Source organism: Anguilla rostrata, chromosome 11 (genome assembly GCF_018555375.3).
Source record: "Anguilla rostrata isolate EN2019 chromosome 11, ASM1855537v3, whole genome shotgun sequence".
NCBI lineage: Eukaryota > Metazoa > Chordata > Actinopteri > Anguilliformes > Anguillidae > Anguilla > Anguilla rostrata.
In genome coordinates this window covers 37,762,575-37,782,412 of record NC_057943.1, presented here as the reverse complement: position 1 = coordinate 37,782,412, position 19,838 = coordinate 37,762,575, and the positions used below count along the sequence as shown (strand labels likewise).

The 19,838-nt window shown below is 45.3% G+C and overlaps 1 protein-coding gene across 1 annotated transcript in view; it reads right to left on the bottom strand.

Moving 5' to 3' along the window:
* Positions 1-19,542, bottom strand: part of cry3a (cryptochrome circadian regulator 3a) — a 33,157-nt gene extending 13,615 nt beyond the window's left edge. The window contains exons 1-6 of the mRNA XM_064299847.1: positions 19,383-19,542; positions 16,639-16,802; positions 1,670-1,778; positions 1,326-1,468; positions 526-710; positions 177-265 (exon numbers count right to left, since the gene is read on the bottom strand). Coding sequence (XP_064155917.1) covers positions 177-265; positions 526-710; positions 1,326-1,468; positions 1,670-1,778; positions 16,639-16,796 — 684 coding nt within the window. The 5' untranslated portion in view covers positions 16,797-16,802; positions 19,383-19,542. The remainder of the gene's footprint in view (positions 1-176; positions 266-525; positions 711-1,325; positions 1,469-1,669; positions 1,779-16,638; positions 16,803-19,382) is intronic.
* Between the last annotated feature and the right edge of the window lie 296 nt (positions 19,543-19,838).

Below are 19,838 nucleotides of genomic sequence, written 5' to 3'. Positions count from 1 at the left end.
ATCACTCACTTTATAATAACGAAAGCTAGCTAGCTAGCTACAAGTTAAAAAGCACAAGAAATGGGAAGATTGGGGCCCTTCTTGTCCTCTTTATGAAGAAGGAAATGGAAGGCGCTCTGTTCTGTGGTGCCCGCTCTGTTCCGTCCCGTACTGTGCCTGTGAGGAAGACCACTCACCTTCCTCTCGAGGTGCCTCTCTATCCTGGTCAGGGCCTCCGTCTCGCCCCCCGGCCACACGGCAGACGGGAGGCCTTCCGTGTCGAACCCTGATCGGAGTGCAGATACCAAAATTCAGGGGACAAGCAATACCCAGCATGCCTGGCGAAATAATACCTATATGTGCGTGTATGTGTGTGTGCAAGCGCGCGCGTGTTTGTATATGCGTGTCTGTATATGCGTGTCTGTGTATATATGTGTGTGAGTGTGCGTGTACGTGTGTGTGTATATATGTGTGAGTGTGTGTGTGTGTGTGCGAGTGTGTGCGTGCGTGTATATACGTGTGTGTGCGTGTGAGCATGTGTCTTACCCAGCTCTTCCAGCGAGGGCACGCCGTACTTGTCTCCGTGGTCGTCGGCGACGGGCGTGACGCAGCGCCCCATGAAAGAGGCACACAGCGGCTCCACGGGGGGCTCGGGGGGGTCCATGCGGCTGATCAGGGTCTGGAAACGCTTGTAGGTGAGGGGGGGCTGCCCGCCATTGAGCTCGATCACCCTGCAAAAGACAACCCCCCAGGAGAGTGAGCATCAGGACAGTCACTCAGGAGAGTGAGTATCAGGACAGTCACTCAGGAGAGTGAGTATCAGGACAGTCACTCAGGAGAGTGAGTATCAGGACAGTCACTCAGGAGAGTGAGTATCAGGACAGTCACTCAGGAGAGTGAGTATCAGGACAGTCACTCAGGAGAGTGAGAGTGAGTATCAGGACAGTCACTCAGGAGAGTGAGTATCAGGACAGTCACTCAGGAGAGTGAGTATCAGGACAGTCACTCAGGAGAGTGAGAGTGAGTATTAGGACAGCCCCTCAGGAGAGTGAGTAACAGGACAGTCACTCAGGAGAGTGAGTATCAGGACAGTCACTCAGGAGAGTGAGAGTGAGTATTAGGACAGCCCCTCAGGAGAGTGAGTATCAGGACAGTCACTCAGGAGAGTGAGTATCAGGACAGTCACTCAGGAGAGTGAGTAACAGGACAGTCACTCAGGAGAGTGAGAGTGAGTATCAGGACAGTCACTCAGGAGAGTGAGAGTGAGTATCAGGACAGTCACTCAGGAGAGTGAGTATCAGGACAGTCACTCAGGAGAGTGAGAGTAAGTGAGGGGCGTTTCCTACCTGTCCAGATCGTAGAGGGTGTGTGAGGTTTTGACGCAGACTTCCACCCCGGCCTCCATCGCCAGCTTCTTGATAGCAGCATCCCGCTCCTTGCCGAAGGGCTCCGAGTCGTACTCGAAGGTAAGCCGGGAGATCTTCCACTCCTGAGGAGGAGAAACAGAGCCCGTGCATAAGCAGCTGAGCGGCTTCTCAAGTCTGGCCAAGGGAGGTACGGGAAGGAGCGGAGCAAAGGGGCAGTTTTAGGGTGCAGCAGGATGGGGTGGACTAAGGGGGGTGGGGGGGGGGTGTTATGAGGCGGGGAATTGGGAGGCAGACTGTTGAGAAGACTGCGGGACGGGACTCACCTTAAAGAGACGGGGAAAGACGTTGGCAGGCTGGCCACGGACGACAAAGAGTCGGGAGTTGAGCTTGCGGAGGCTGGCGTCAAGATCTTCCAGGCACTGTAAGAGGAACCTGCAGGACAGACAGGAAGTGGCATCACAGTCCACCCACAAACGACGAGAAACACCACATTCCTACAACACGCACTTTCCCGGAGTCAATATAGGGGCACGTGATGCGCATATCCAGAAGGACATAGCTGCCATCCTGTGACAAAGGCCTACCTGGGGGATGTGTTGTTGTTATGTTGCTTTACAGCACATAAGCCTCAACAATAAATCCAGGATTACGTTCACAATAATGTAATTAAGCTACAGTACACGCTCAGCATAGTGGAATTAAGCTATAATTAAATCTGTCGCCACGTTGTGTGGGGTACTTGAAAACAGAGGAGGAGATTTCTTTGATTGTAAAAACAGGACCACAGCAAGGCTAAATAATCCTGCATAGTATGCCTTGAAGATATGAAATAATCCTTTGTCTCAGACAACTTCCACTTTTCAGTATTCGCTACAGAGAAGAGCAGAGGGCGCTAGCCCACCACGGCGAGGACGCTAGCCCACCACGGTACCAATACAGTTGCCAATTTATCGTTCCTACTTCCTCTTTTAATCACAGGGTCAACCCTTGTGAATCTGAATAGGGACACAGCCCCCAACTGGAACTGTTACCTGTATCGGGAGTGTGGGGGTTTGTGTGCGATTCCACTAAAGGGGGCGCTGGGCGGGGGTGTATCGATCTCTCTCTACATCTGTCCTTCAGCGACCACACGCCCTCTACATCCCCCTCTCTCTCTGCATCACTGCCTGTTTTTCCACAGTGACGTCAGTCTATGCTTTTGTGCCGTTTAGTCCACAATGTTCTGCTACATTTACTACGCAGAGTTACCATCACATTGAGCACTAATGGTTTTAATTGGTATGATGTTTATCGTGGCCTTCGGACCACATTAGTAAAACACAGAAGTGGGCTGACCTCATTGTAGCACACCTGCTCGCTGGGGAAAACATCCGTTCTTGATGTAATCACTTTTGGATATGTAACTGGGTTCCAGATAAATGGAAGCGCAAGAAAATTATGCATATCAAAGATGTAACTACTGGGGTGGACTGAGCCGGTTTTGGTTAGGAATATTCAATGAACTGGTCTATTATGCAGAGGATGAGGCCTTTAAACTGCAGCCAATTATGGACAATCATGCACAATATGATGGCCTACTCCCCAGCCTGGCAGAATCAACAATTCCGGCTTCCTGGAACACTGTGAAACCTCTCCGGAAGAGTGAAGCGAAAGGCAGCACACTGTCCTGGGTGAACTTCCCGTTCGGCCCACTGAAAGATCACAGAACGCTAAGGTGTCACAGAACGTTCTGCCTTTTGGATTAGCACTAAGTGAACAAGCTAAATTAGATAAATCTGCCTCAGCACAGTGTGGGCTGACCCACCCAAATCAAGTGTTTCAGAAATGATGACAATATACAAATCGCTTGCCTGACAAACAATACGTGAACAGCAGTGTTTCTGTTCAACTTCCCTGTTAAAATTCCCTGTTTCCTCTCCCAGGCTGAGGGAGGGATCAGATATGTATTCCGATCAGAGTTCATATATTGGTCGCCAGTAGTACCATCCAATCAAAAGGGTATTATAGATTAATTTCTCTGTCAAGCAGCTTATCTATTTGTAATATACCGATTTTATTATGCCGATTATTTTTTCCTGATTTTGGATTTCTCTAGAAATAATAATATGCTTGTTGCAGTCCTAAAATTGTTGTGAGCTTGACACTCAGGGTCCCCCTGCTCGTTAATGCAGATAGCCTGCTTCTCCAAACAGCGAACAGGTGGCCGCAACTCAGTATATACTGTAAAGCATGCAGACATGGAGAAGAGGTTTAGCTGTTGTTTGGCCAAATGTGAGAATGGGCAGGATGGGTGATCTCGGTGACTTTGACCGTGGTGTGATTGCTGGTTCCAGGCAGAATGGTTCCGGTATCTCAGAAACAACTGCCCTCCTGGGATTTACACACACTACACTCTCTAGAGTTTAGAGAGAATGGTGTGATAAACAAAAAACATCCAGTAAGTAGCAGTTCTGAGGGCAAAAACACCATGTTAATCAGAGATGTCAGAGGAGAATGGGCAGGCTTCTTCAAGCTATCAAAAATGCCACAAATGCTCAAATAACAGCTGTTTTGCAACAGTGGTGTGCAGACAAACATCTCTGAATGCACAATACATTGAACCTTGAAGCAGCTGGGCTACCGCAGCAGAAGACCATGCTGGGGTTCCACTCCTGTCAGCTAAGAACATGATGATGAGGCTACAGGGGAGGCATGATCAACCCTGGTCTTGTGAATCTCGATTTCTGCTATGACATACAGGTGGTAAGGTTATAATTTGGTGTAAAGAGCATGAATCCATGGACCCATCCTGCCTTGTGTCAGGCTGGTGCAGGCTGGTGGTGGTGCAATGGCGTGGGGAAGGTAGCCCCCTTAATGGCAACTGAACATCAACGGAATGCCACAGCATACCCAAGTATTGGTGCTGGACACAGTCTACCCTTTTTCAAATGGATACTTCCAGCAAGATAATGGGCTATGTCAGAAATCATGCATCATCTCAAACTGGTTCCACAAACATGACAATGACTTCAATTTACACCACAGTCCCCAGATCTCAATCCAATAGACCACCTTTGGGATGAGGCGGAAAGGGAGGTTCACAGCAAGAATGTGTGGCCGAAACATCAGCAAGAACTACCATTAGAAAGCAAAAGGCACTGTCACATGTCGCTAAAAGCTCTTACGCTGATGTTCTACCCGTCTGTATGTTGCTCTTACACTGATGTTCTACCCGTCAGTACGTTGCTCTTACACTGATGTTCTACCCGTCTGTATGTTGCTCTTACACTGATGTTCCACCCTTCAGTATGTTGCTCTGGATTAGCGTATGCTAAGTGACTGTAATGTGAATGTAATGTTCCCCTGTGCCGTGCCCTTACTCTGCATGTGCGGAACCAGCAGGCCTTCTAGGGTAGGCTTAAGGCAGAGTGGAGGGATGGCAGAGTAACAAACAATGCTGGCTGCTGTCTTCACCACACCTGTGGCTTTCTAACCTCAGAGGCCAATTGCCTCCACCTAAGCACCTGATTAGCTGGTAAAATTAGCCATGCTCTCCATGTTCCATACATATCTCCATCTGTCCTCCCTTCTTGGAATGCTGCCTGGACAAGGTGGCGACCTGATAATGTTGTAGCGGGCCGTGTTGGCTGGCTGCAGAGTCTGACCTGCCTACTTTAAGACACTTTACAGAAAGGTGCTTCTCAATAAGCCGCCCCAGGCAGCTGTAACTCTTCCACCGTTCAGGCTCTTTCCATTCAGGGAGGGGATTAGAGGCTATTTTTGCGGCTCAGACCTCTCCTTCTGTCAGCAGCCAGCTGCAGAGGCATCTGTTGCCCAGCGTTCCTCTGAAACCCCGTCAACAGGCCAGGGGCACCTGTGCTCCATCTTCACCATCCCCAGCTCCCGCCCCCCTCTAGTTCTCTCTCTCCCTTTTGAAGAACACTCACATGAAAATCCATTCAATTCATTCTAGAACATCGCTTCATTGCCATGGCAACTGACGCTTCCCATTCACCCACAAGGGTGTTGTAAAAGCTCTGCTTGTGTCTGGCTAAAAGCCCGTCTCCATGACACCCTTGTGCTACTTCACCGTACTCATTCAGAAGGTCTGCAATTTCACTGGAGTTACAAAACAACATACAACAAAAACAAACCAGCACACGGAAAATGAGCTTGTCTGATTGCTCGGTAATGTTCGGCCTCAATCTGTCAAAGAACTCAAAGGAAGTCGAGCAACATGACCCCAACTCATCTGTTTAAACGTTTTATAACAGTTAAAAAAACTGCAAATGCAATTCCCAGAAATTACAAGGACGCATGGTATGGTCCACCCCGTCCAAGAGGCGAAGACAGCAGGACCTCTGATGAGCCCGTTTATTGATATACATTACATTACATTACATTCATTTGGCAGACGCTTTTATCCAAAGCGACGTACAAAAGTGCATTTTCATGATCGTAGACAACTGCTGAACACGGGTTCAGCAGTTGTCTACGATCATTAAAATGCACTACAAAATGCATATACCTTACAGTCAAACTAGGACACTGACATTGAACCCTTGAGCGAGGTACTTAACCTGCATTGCTTCAGTATGTACCCAGCTGCATAAATGGATCCAAAGTAAATGCTACGTACAACGTTGCTCTGGATAAGAGTGTTTGCTAAATCCCTGTAATGTAAAATGCAATGTAGACAGTGCAGGCTAAATAGCATCCTGGTCTATCCAATCACCTTGGCTGAACCACCACACCCAATTGTGACTACCCACCTAGATAGTTCTGGCCCCAATAGTTCTTTGCTGACTCAACTATATGAATATTTTTGGCTGATATCAATGAAAGAATAAAACTAAATGTTCAGGGCTGAGTTGCAGTACCACAGTACCACTCCCAACCATACAAGCAGAATACCTCTGCAGCCTTCCTATTGTCAATATTGGGGTGTGGAGTGGCATGTTCCTTTACAATGAAGATGAGATAGAGATGCAAACATCACACAAACTAAAAAAAAAAACAAATAAATAAATAAACAAGCTAAAAAACAAAGCCCATTCACACTAAGGAGCGACAGAAGATGTTGTGTACATGAAAAAAACACTGCAATAATTAGCAGCCCCAGTATGAATCCCCCTCATTTTAGCATGACAAACGCTAGCGTGTTTTACTTTGCCTGCGGAGGCACAAAATGCCTCTTGTGTCTGCGCGTTAGAAGAGAGGAGTATCAAACCAATTAGCCTCTTCAGTCATTGTAGAGGATGAGCGTGAGTCAGCAGGCCACTGCTGACGCAGGCAGCCAGCCCAGCTCCCGTCCGCCCACACGCCTCTACACCGCCTGTCCCCAGTTCTCACAAAAACACTCCATGGCTGCCTCCCTTCACACAAGGCCTTTTCCATCACTGGCAAATTGAGCTATTTGAAAATGGACAGTGGCAAAACATTCAGCAGCAGCCAGCTGAGGACAGTTTAAGTTTAATTGGCGTTGAGAATTGCGCCGATTCCACGAATGACGTCTTGACTCAACCACCAGGTCCAATGTGGAAGACAGACAGACGGTGACCGTGGAACAAGACGTCCAATTTCCTCGGCCTGCAGGCACTTCACCTGTCCTACCAATGTGATTTTCCAGCGTGTTCCAGTACCCATCTCACGCTGTAAAACTCCTGTGTTACGCATATGTTACCCACACCTTTGTGTCACAGGAGTTAAGTATCAAAAGGTTCAAGAAGTGCCACAGAAATGCAAGGATATAGTGGAATGTTCAAGATTTTAAAAACCAACCACAGTGAAAATAGAGGTTTTTGGCGGACGCGACGTAGCATGAAAACTGCACGGTCATTGCACAGTTTACCATTGTCTGGCTTTTTGGAATAAAATTTTTTGAAGGCAAAATATGTCTCAAACAGTGTTGTTTTTGCCAACAGTTTCTGATTTAGTCATGGTCTTAAGTCTTTTGACTGAATCTTATTGTAGTTTTAGTAATATTTTAGTCATGTCTTCTCTTCATTTTAGTCAAGCCAAAAATGACTAAAATCATATTTTTTTTATTTGATGAAAACAACCAATTAGTTTAGTCACATTTTAGTCCTAACTTAATGTTTTGCCACATTTAATGCCCTGCCTCAAGAAAATGGCATGACTATAAAAAGACTTTGTAACATACTCAGTGTTTGTGGCAAGACATCAGTTGAGACCGTGTATGTCCCTTTTACATGAGTGAACACTGTTTTACATGCGAATACAGCAATGTCCAGCTGCAGTGTGAACGTCACTGTCACAAAGCAGCGTTACTTAGTGGAAGACAATAAAGACATTAAAGATCAATATAAAACATGAGTTTTATTAAAAAACGCATAGATTTTGTTGATAAAATTTTCTTGACTTAAATAAATAAAGGTAATTGGACAATGTAACTGCATGCATTTGTTTGGACAAACATTATATTTGATGTCATTACAGCAATCCAACCTGAGTAAACTGTATGTGAGTGTGATCTTTGCCGTGAATATTCTCCAAGTGTCAATGTACAGGGTATATGTATCCACAAGTTTACACAATGTTAATGAACACGGACAGTTTTGCAAAAGAGAACCAATCGGCAGGATTTTCTGTGAGCTAGTTAGTTAGCTTGTTTTTGAGCTAGGTTATTTTACGTAATGCTCAAATACTACTTGATTGTCCATGAAACCTTCGTATATTAGGACTGTTTAGTGTCAAAACATTCCCCGATGGACTACAATCTGACTGCAACTTGTGGACATTGTTCTCCATTGACTTGCAAGCAAACGCATCAATTTTCAGTTAATTATCGTCCACCAGGTGAGAGTCTGCGGGCAACATCACAATCACACACTTGTATACTTTAATATTTAAAAACCAAGAGTTTTTTGGAGTAATTGGAATGTTCTAGAATGTAAATGTGTAAACCCACCCCAGATTCCCCCAACTTGCCGGCAACCCCCAGCTCAACAATTCGTCTGGCCGTGCACCCTCCACGAAAAATTTGTCTTTGGCGCATTGTGATTGTGATTGTGATTTTAAAAGCTTTAGATCTGTTACGTGCTCCACCGCTGGCATGGGTGCTGAGACAGACGGGAAGTACTGGAGAAAGGGCACCTGCTGCGCATCACACCTGGAGGTCCCTAATATTCAGACCAGGATCCAGGTACAGCATTTACACGGTAAAGAACGCCTCACCTGCCGCGCATCACACCTGTAGGTCCCTAATATTCATAACAGGACCCACATACAGCATTTACACTCTAATTAACGCTTCACCTGTAGGTCCCTAATATTCATAACAGGACCCACATACAGCATTTACACGCTAATTAACGCTTCACCTGGAGTTCCCTAATATTCATAACAGGATACATGTACAGCATTTACACACTAATGAACGCCACACCTTAGCTCGGCCGGGACGGCTGACTGCGGCCTGACTCGACTCTTTAAGCCTCTCAGTTTTCTTTAGTGGAAAGCGCTTCTCAATAAGCCGCCCCAGGCAGCTGTAACTCTTCCACCGTTCAGGCTCTTTCCATTCAGGGAGGGGATTAGCGGCTATTTCTGCGGCTCAGACCGCTCCTTCTGTCAGCGGCCAGCTGCAGAGGCATCTGCCACCCAGTGTTCCTCAGGCCATTCACCAAAGAGGAGGAGGAGAACCATTCATAAAAAACACTCATTTATGGCACAATTATAAACATGCACTGCCTTCAGAAAGCATTCACTTCCCCAAACACATTTTGCGCCGTTAGACCTTAATGTTTTAATGCATCAAAATGCACCCCCCCCCCCCATCAGCAATACAATAAATCCAACTCTGTCAGTGCTGTAGCTGGTATAACTCTGTCAGTGCTGTCTGTAGCCAGTGTAACTCTGCCAGTGCTGTAGCTGGTGTAACTCTGTCAGTGCTGTCTGTAGCCGGTGTAACTCTGTCAGTGCTGTAGCTGGTGTAACTCTGTCAGTGCTGTAGCCGGTATAATTCTGTCAGTGCTGTCTGTAGCCGGTGTAACTCTGACAGTGTTGTAGCTGGTGTAACTCTGCCAGTGCTGTAGCCGGTGTAACTCTGTCAGTACTGTAGCCGGTGTAACTCTGTCAGTGCTGTCTGTAGCCGGTGTAACTCAGTCAGTGCTGTAGCTGGTATAACTCTTTTAGTGCTGTCTGGAGCCGGTGTAACTCCCAATTCCACTGTAACAAACCTAAACACACACACAAACACACACACGCACAGACCACACACACGCACACGCACACACGCACACAGACTGCACACCTCAAATGCACTCGCTACGCACACAAAATAGGAGTAAACTGCTGTTTACAGGAAGTGACAGGATGTGAGAGAGCCAGGCCCATCCACCTCCGTGTCTGCAGAGATGTGTGCTCTCACAGGCATATTTACATTTGGAGGGGGCGGGACAAACCCAAACAGCCAATTCTCACCAATACAAGTAAATATGCCGTTGCTGACAGTAAGGAACCTGGAACCCTGCCCTCCCACTGATCCCCCAGAGATACACGAGTATGCGGAAGATAACTGCCGGAAACCAGAAGAAATAATCATTAACCCATCCCCCCCCCCACCCGCATCTGCATCCACAGCATGCATGTCTGTGATACCTTCCTGTGTTTCCCGCAAAAGACTCCCCCTACTTGCCGACAGTACCCCTCCACCCCCCCCCCCCTCCCCCCCCTCCCCCAGGGCAGTCTGGGTCAGCGGACCCCCAGTCATGTTCGCTGGCTCTGGGGCCTTATATAAGCATCCTGCCCCAGATCCACGCGCGCATGCGCTGCTCCCAGACGGGGGGAGACCTTTAGCCCAGTAACCTCCTTTCAGCGCAGCAAGACAACACGGCCCAACTGCAGCCACATTTCCCACACGTGCGCCAGAATGTGGACAAGCTTCCGACAGGTTTAACCAGCCTGGAGGACACAGGGACACCAAACGTTGGGGGGTGGGTGGGGGGGGCGGGACGAGACACAGGACAGGTCCAGCAACGCTAACAGACAGACTCCCGCCATGGGCTAGTTCCATTTCTTCAGAAAAACAACAACAACGATAACATCACCAGCACCTCATATTTCAAACATTTTCTATATCAGATCCTCTGGATGGGATGAAAAATAAACCTAACAGTACTTTCATTCATCAGAGGTTGCCTAGCAACATGGTGTTCTTTTGAACCTCTCTGAAAATGATAACAATGATGCAGAAAAAAACTCTAAGATGACACATCGCCAGTCACCACATTTAAAGCAGTGAGAGATTAGAGTACCAGTCACCACATTTAAAGCAGTGAGAGATTAGAGTACCAGTCACCACATTTAAAGCAGTGAGAGATTAGAGTACCAGTCACCACATTTAAAGCAGTGAGAGATTAGAGTACCAGTCACTGCATTTAAAGCAGTGAACTGTCCCACTCACAAAAATGGCCTTCGGACCCCGTCGTTGCTCGTCAGAGGAGTATTCGGGACGTAGACTCTAATGGTCACCCATAAGCGCGCCCTCACAACAAACACATACGTCTGTACAGAGAACCTCCTCACAAACGTACTGTTCATCGCCTTTTTCAAACGGGAACAAAAGACGCCTTTAGACTGACACAACACTACATCCAGCGGGAAACAAAGCAACTTGATGGACGTAGTTCCTGCGGGTGATCCAAAGGCGGTGATTGGAAGTGCTGCCGGTTTTCCCTCCAATAACTGACAGCTGATGGCTGTTCTCTGGCAGCGGAGGGAAGGTGTCAATCTGTCAATCACTCCCACTTGACCAGGATGAACATGGCAAGTGGGAGCCATTACACTTCCCACGTCCACCTCCAGGGCCTTTCCTTTCCCAGTCCTGCACCATGGGAGGCCGTTGAGCAAAGGCACTATTTGCCCAAATTCGGGCTTTACAGGAATCTGTTAAAGGTGAATTCCTTGTAAGAAGGGGTCAGGGCTGGACGACAGTGGGAACTGGATTTTGGGCGCGTAGTCCAAAGACAAGGGGACCAGGGGCTCCCTCTCTTGAGGTGGGGACAGAGCTGTGAAGCTGCAGGGCATCTAAGATGGGCCAGACCTTTTTTCCCACATCCATTGCTCACACGACTCCTCACACGGGCAGCAGAATGTGCCGGAACTGCCAGTGAGTCACAGGGGAGTGGAGCTCAGAGAGCGCGGGCTGTGCTAGGGCTGTGCTAACGCTGTGCTAACACTGTGCTAGCGCTGTGCTAACCGCTAGTGAACCCGCGCAACCTTCCCCAGCATCGCTGCCCTCAAGAGCACAATGCCAAAGGTTGGGACAACTTGGTAAGAAATCAACAAGTCAAAGCCAAATGTATAATTGCCTGAATATGGCAAAGTTTGCCAGTGACATGAAGTGCACTACAAAATAAATATTGAATAGGCCGTAATAACTTTGAACTAAACATTGATACCATCTGGTACCATTAGATATTAAAAAATGTTCAAAATCATTAGATTAAATTAATCATGAGATGAATATCCAGATTAAGCATTCCATTATGAAAGTGAATCTACTACAAACAATAATTAACTGCATAAACAACAGTGACAGATAGCTAGCCATAAAAGTGGAGACATGTCACCACTAGATTACTTGCCTCATCCTTTTAAATGAATGAGATGCCATATAAACTCATTTGGATGGTCTCCAGTCAGTTGTTGCCATGAAAGTTACAACGTCATTGGCTGCAATCTCATGATGTTCTGGTCAAGACTACTACTGTACTAAAGATCTGATTCTACAGTAGAACCATCCGGCATGAACCCCACTTTGTAAGCTTTATTTCTGCTCACACACAACTCAACTATTGTTCTAGCTTAGTGTATCGGAATGAACTGAATTAAGAATTTTCTCTGAATCATCGTTTGCCCAATTGGGCAGGTGGCTGAGTACGTGTACCTGGTTTCACTCACAGTGAACTCTGTCAACAGGCCGCAGGCCGAAAGCCATGACAAGACCTCTCCGTGGAGCAAACAGAGTAACACAATTAGTTGTAGCAAAGCAAGTTGATTCCAGAAGAAATGAAGTCTTTTTGCATGGTCATGATAACGGTCATAGTATGACCTTGAAATAAAACAAAAACAAACGATGGAAATAACTGGACAAACAAACCTACAACGCCAAATGCAAGCCAAGGAACACTGCCCTGAAACTCTTCGTGTGTGCTAAAGGGAGCCGGTTTTCGGACAGGGCTGGTGTGGGCCAGGGGATCTGACGGCGTTCGAGGATTGGCGTGTAAGACCAGCCATCCAGTGGACGGCTGAGCCGCCATTTCCTGCAGAACTAGGCCCACACAGGCAAGCCTGCCTGAAAGTGGGTCATCGCCATGACAACCAGTGACTCATAGAAATCTGATATGGTGGCACACTAACCTACATTCGTCCTATGATGCTGGTTAATTTGGTTGACTTTTTTTCGCAGTTGATTCTTTTTGACAAAATGAGCGGCCTTTCTGTAAGGTATATGTAATTACTGTGGTAAAGGGAAACAATGGCGGACGGATTCGAGTTCAGAAAAAAAAAACCTGCCGTAAGAGCAGACAGAAATATCACATTTTTGTGTGCTCACAGCCCCTAAAATGACTCACAAATCTAACACAACGGATAAGAATTACAGACATTAAGAATCAGAAACTGAACACCACGATCGACAAGTAGTTTGATGATATTTTGCGCATTTAAGAGAAGCTGAGAAAAATGTGGATTTTATGAGAAATTCTAAGAGTAACAAAGATCACAGTCCCCTTAGTGCTCAGTAGCCTGTGAGGAACGTTGCTGATCACCAAACAAACAGCGTGAGGAGCGTTGCTGATCACCAAACGAACAGCATGAGGAACGTTGCTGATCACCAAACGAACAGCGAGAGGAACGTTGCTGATCACCAAACGAACAGTGTGAGGAACATTGCTTAGCGCCACACCATCTGCCCTGTATCACACAGCACTTCCTGAAAGCATATCAATTTAAAACCTGCCAAATGTTTCTCCTTTTCGCCCTCTCAACATCTCAGACAGGTACGGGTGTTTCAATTGATCCTCACCTTACGTGTCATCAAGGTGAGGATCAATTGAAACAAGTTTAATTTTCTGAACCCAGATGTTTTAACTGTTATCACCCTCATTTGACATCCGGCATTCTGAATACTGAACACAAGTGCATCAACAGTTAAAACACCTCACTTATCCAACATGTAAAATGTATTTATATGATTTAATTTGGTAATTATTAATCAAAGATATCAATTATCAATTAAATCGCTGAATTCGGTGATAGGCACAGCAAACTGTTTGGATCAACCTTTGTCAAAATGTACAATTCACAACCATGCAAAATTAAATGTATTAAGTTACAATAAATATTTGCATCTAATTCAAAGATGACGTTCAACTACCTTAAAACAATTAATAAAGGTTACAGACATACAAAACCAAACTATAGCTTATTTGTCCCAAAATAATCCAAAATGCAAAAACCAAAAGACAGCAGAATATTCCAAAAGAACCAGAGATGAAATGTAGAACCACAGACCTAGATGCAGATGCCAACTTCCAACTGTCACAAAACTACTTCTTTCCAAGTTTCCCAAAAACTCACTAACTAAAAGAAAGCTGCATATTTTATGTAGCGAAAAACAAGGGGGGCAGTGGCTTGGAGACACACACACACACACACACACACACACGAACGCAGACACACACATTCACACCCCAGGTGGCTAACCCCCCCAGTTCCTGCCCTGTCTCATCTCCAGGTTATGCTGGCCGAACGCTTTGAGGCTTCCTATGGCTGAGAAAGGCCAAACGGTCAATTACATGTCTTACATACAGTTAGAGAAACCACCCCCCCCCCCCACCCCCCAACGTGAGTGGAGGGCGCAGGCTGAGTCACTGCTCACCGAGCTTTAACCGGGACGTCTGAGCGCGCGCGCGCTCGAATTCGCACCGCCGGTCCCCTGACCCGAGCGAGCGTGCCGTTACGAGGCCCCCGCTTCCCCTTTCGGCGAGACCCCCCGTCGAAAAGCAGGTCAGACCACCCGAAGGTTCGCCTGCTCGGACACCTGCTGCTTTCCCGGGCGGGACATGACCACCCCGCAGGGGGTGTTAAAGCAGCACGGGGCCGTAGAGTTAAACTGAAGGGCCACGCGCTAAAAAGCACAGAGATCCTTCTAGCGCCACTCCAGACAGGGCGCGGACAGGAAGCCGGGATTACAAAGCCCGCTTTTAGATCCCATTTCACTTAAACAGAGCTTTATATAAGAACCCTCACGCTGGGGGTCTCGGCCCATCTGTGTGTTTACACCACAGAGGCCCAGGGCGCCATACGATGCACTTCAGAAAGGGGAAGTGACTCTCAGTTTCACTCGGCTCAGAATACACGGCACTCAGTGCACAATCGATCTCACCTCAAAAGGGATGGGGGTGCAGAACACGAAACAATATGAAAGAAGTACACATACACTCATACACACACACAAACACACATCTACATATACACTCATACACACACACAAACACAAAAATACATACATCTACACATGCACTCATACACACACACATCTACACACACACGCAAACACAAACACACAAACACACATCTACATATACACTCATACACACACACAAACACAAAAATACATACATCTACACATGCACTCATACACACACACATCTACACACACACGCAAACACAAACACAAAAATACATAGGCTACATCTACACATACACTATACACACACACGCAAACACAAAAATACATGCATCTACACATACACTCACACACAAGCACACACACACACACAGTGGTCCATTGACATGTGGAATATTTGATCGAAATGCTATATTGGCCAAAAATGGAACCTCACAAAACATATACTATTTATTTACACATTCTCTCTTTTTGACCAAGCCCCACACACAAGCACACAGCACACACACGTACGCACGCACACACACACACACACCTCCGCCCTTGCCAGTTCCCCCTGTCTAAGCCACTCTCACACAAAGGAATAAGGCCGTGAAATGTGTGACCTGGTAATTTGGAAGGCTCGGGTCCGGTCGGCCGTATATAGCACAAAGTAACACAGTCCTGCCGGGCGTATCACACAGTCTGAAACCCCTTTATAACGCACCATTTATTTACCAGCAACTCACACTGCGTCCGAAGCCTCGGGCGCATCGCCCAGGCAGGTGTATGCTCAGATTAGACCCGGCTCCTTCCTGCTCAAACTCACCGGAACGACCTCGTGACCCCGATCCACAGGCACACGTGCTGATGAGTTTAACACCACGGCAACACACTCAGCGGGTTTACGTGATGCTTGAAAAAGCCGATTTATTGTATTAGTCCGGCTAAAACTGGACTTTCAAAAATCATGTAAACACTGTAGTCTGACTGAAATCGAACTAATTCGAATTTTTCAAAGTCGGACTGACATACCTAGATAATGCAGTTGGGGGTCGATTTACTATGGCATGTATACGCTTCAATAGGCCAAAAATTGGCCTAGCCGTTCTGCACATGTTCCGTAATTTACATAGCAACTACCGTGGTGAAGCGGAATCGATAACGTTTCTGAAAATATATACTTTAAAAGATTTAATTCAACCTTCGACTGGGACTTTTGCCGTTTATTGAGGGTGTGACAGAAAATTTTGGTGACGCTGATTATAATCGAATGTTTTCCACGTACGTTTGATTGAGCAAGTACCATTCAAACTACATTTTTATGGGTTAGTGCTGTCCGATTGTGCTAGCTACTTCACATTAACCTTGTACAGCGATCAATAAAGGCTAACAGCACAGTGCCACTTAATTATTGTCACTTCTATCACCACTGTAATTAACTTTTCTATGAGAAATGCATTGTCGAGCTCACGTACATTCACTGCTGGCGACATACTAAAACTCTGTTTTGCCGTCATGGCATATCATGGCGAAAAAAACACATTTCTGGACGGACGAGGAGACCAACTACATGCTATCGGAACTAAAGTAGTGAAATATCCTAAAATACATGGATGGAAGAAAAACGCGGAATGGAGAACTATTCAAAAAAGTTGCGACAAAATTGGAGGAAGCAGGATTTATAAGAAGCCTTCGTCAGACACACCTCTGGTCAATAAATCGATTCTTTCCGAGTCATGTATATTGGGACAACGACAATAATCCAATTAAATCTCATCTTTGGCCAAATCGAGCTATTAATATAGATCGATTTCAACTGCATGTAAATGCACTGTCTGTCTCCTGGACGCTCCCATAGGTGTGCCAGACTCCTGTACAGAATTCACCAGAACTTACCTCCATCTGTTGACCCCAAGGTTGGAGGAACCAGCGAACCATGGATCTAGGAAGTAGACACATCGTACTGTGCCCGCCCCCCGCACTGCTTCGCGGAGCGCTGGGTTGTCATGGAGTCGCAGACCCTTCCGGAACCAGTGGATGGAATTCGGGGCCATAATCAACTAGGGTGATATCAAAAGAGACAAGTTCTGTCAGCATTAAACAGGCTAAATTAATGTTCCGCTACAAGTTGCACACAATCCACCTACAATTCTGATCCTGACTGAGAGTGCACTGTCTGTTCCTGGAAATCCATTCCCTCCCTAATGGAAGAGAAATATGTTTTTTTGTATGTAAGGAACAGTATAACTTTATAATGTTAATATAGGCTGTGTATAATCAACTCTACAGGACTGCCATTTGAGTTTGGGATGCTAAACAGTTCCCCAAGAAAACTGGGATTCAAATCTAGTCTCAATAAGCAACTGCTGCTTCAAATTGTTCCAGTTACTTTTTAATAGAATATATTCACATAACATGACAAAAATCACAAAATTGCACAGCCAATATTTAAGCTGAAACAAGATTAACTTAATACAAGATAAAATAAAATAAAATAAATGCTCATTTTGATGCCGCTATCTTTTCAATCGGATTGCGAGAGAATTCGAAATAAATAAAATAAAATAAAACACAAATATTCTGTTGAAGGCCAAAAGCGCACACGCACCGAGTAGTGCCTTCAAATGTCGCTAGATGGGGTGCTATAACCAAGCACTGCTCTGGGACCGTTATCCGAAGTAATTTCAAGCAGGATTTCCGGCGAACCGTTGTAAAATAGACTAACCGACTGTTAGTTCTTCCATGAATGTGACAACAGCGCCAAACGGGTTTTTAAACTGTCGGACTAACAACCAATGAGCCAATGATTAAGCCTTGTTTTCATTTCCAAAAATCACTGTATTTTCCTTGCTGATGTCATTTAGCCTAGAGAAGCAACAAGTGACTTGCAGCATCTAGTAGGCTACTAGATACTTGTCCAACTGCCTCACGTGGTACGTAAATATGCAATAGCCAATGCCAAAATACACAATATTTCAGACAGTTAAGTAGGATTACACGTCTTCGTTAGGCTATTAAGAATTTAAAAATATAATTATTAAGGGTGGCGCTGAAACATTTTGGTCATGTCAGACCTGACAGGACCACTACAGAGACAATCTCCTTTTTTTCTTTTTTTCTTTTCATTGCAGTGTAGTCATGTCACCAGCCACTTATCAGTAAATGGCAACCCCGTAAAAAAACAGGAAATTGCAACTCAGTGAAGACATGCTCCTTGTCAGGTCAAGTCGCGCGTTGTTGCGCAAATTGGGCATTATGATATGTACAGTAAAAACACAGTTAACATTCAAAAGTAATCTGTCACTTGTTTTAGATTTCGTTGAAATACTAGCCCTTCACTAGAAATGTTACCAGTGATCTAAAGCATGGTTGCAATCGAATACGATTTTGCATGATGGTTTTCATTTATAAATCCTGTTCGTTAAAATCTACAAATGATTCACAAATATTGAGCACGAAATGAATAATATGCTCCACAAACAATGGTACCCAGTGAGAAATTCTAAGATATTCAGGCTAATTGCGCAACAAACGGTAAGGAACTGGACTTGTAACCGAAAGGTCGCAGGTTCGATTCCCGGGTAGGACACTGCCGTTGTACACTTGAGCAAGGTACTTAACCGAAATTGCTTCAGTATATATCCAGCTGTATAAATGGATGCTATGTAAAAAAAGAGTTGTGTAAGTCGCACTGGATAAGAGCGTCTGCTAAATGCCTGTAATGTAACGCAGTATGCGATTTAATTAGACAGTAGGCTAGATAACGCATTTACATTACATTTCTGTCATATTCAACCTATTACCCGGTTGAACATGTATTAAGTATGACACAGGCAAACAATTTCTTCTCGAATATGAACTTGTACATTCCATCCGGAGAAGACGTTAAGTTCACTAATAAGAAAAACCATGTTTACGTTTGTGATCATATGCACAATAGCCTATTGACAATAGCATTTTGACAGTTTTGAAAGATTTGAAAGTTTTGAAAGATAAAACCAATTTATACCAGCACAGCGATGAAAGTGTTGTATGCACCATTAACAACATTCGCTGAAACACGACCACAGCTTGGCGACTGTCAGTATAATTAATAAATTGAAATGTGTCCCTATATCCCCCATGTACCACATAATATAGTTTTTCCGGAGTTAAGTTATCGAGGTGTTCTTTTTTTCCCTTCTATTTAATAGTAATCATTCATAACATACTCTGACTTATTACGCCCGATCCTCATTTGTATTAAAGACTGAACAAACTATTAACTCGGGAACAGCCTCGGGCACTGTACTACCTACGTCATTGTAAATTACGAAAAGTCAATTCACACACAGCTTCCTGCTTCGAACAGAAATTAGGTCAATCAAACCATTTCGAAATTATATTTGACTATCACTGTATGCATAAACGAGTAGACAGTGATCGGAACAAGATCCTCTCCACGACCAAAATATTCTATTTGTTATAACTGCGTGCCTAACAAGTTTCTATCTAATGCACAAAATTGATCAAAACAGCCATCCATAACCAAAACCGGGTCAGCAGTACGCAGGTTATGTAACTGTAATAATTGCGTTTGTTTTCCACACCTTATTTCTATGAATGAACACATAAAAGACGACAAAATATTTGCAACTTACCTCTAAGAGGCTCACCGGCGGTGATGTTTATGTCATTCCGACAGATATGATCATTTTACCAAGTTGATAGGTGACTGCACCGTCTATGCTCTCTCACTCGCCTTTTTCGCCGGTTTCATAAGACTTTGCTCTACTGCGCCTGCTCCGTTTTGTTGTCGCCCAGTTTACGCTCTAGCATGCACCGCACCGTGCCTTCAAATAGACGTTTATGATTAGTCGGTTCTAGTCACGTGGGGGCCACAGAGTCACGTTTTTGCAGCATGGAATCTTAGTCTTTTTAATTCCTTTTCGATAAGCTTCATTAACCGATAAATTAAAACGTAGCTTTTTTGCAGTTTGTTCTGTTGTTTGCGCAAGGGTAAGAAGACATTATAGACTACACGCTGTGACTAACCATAGATTTCGCGAAGCCCGTCTTGTTTTCCTATTAAAAATAGCATTGTTGCTCACACCGGT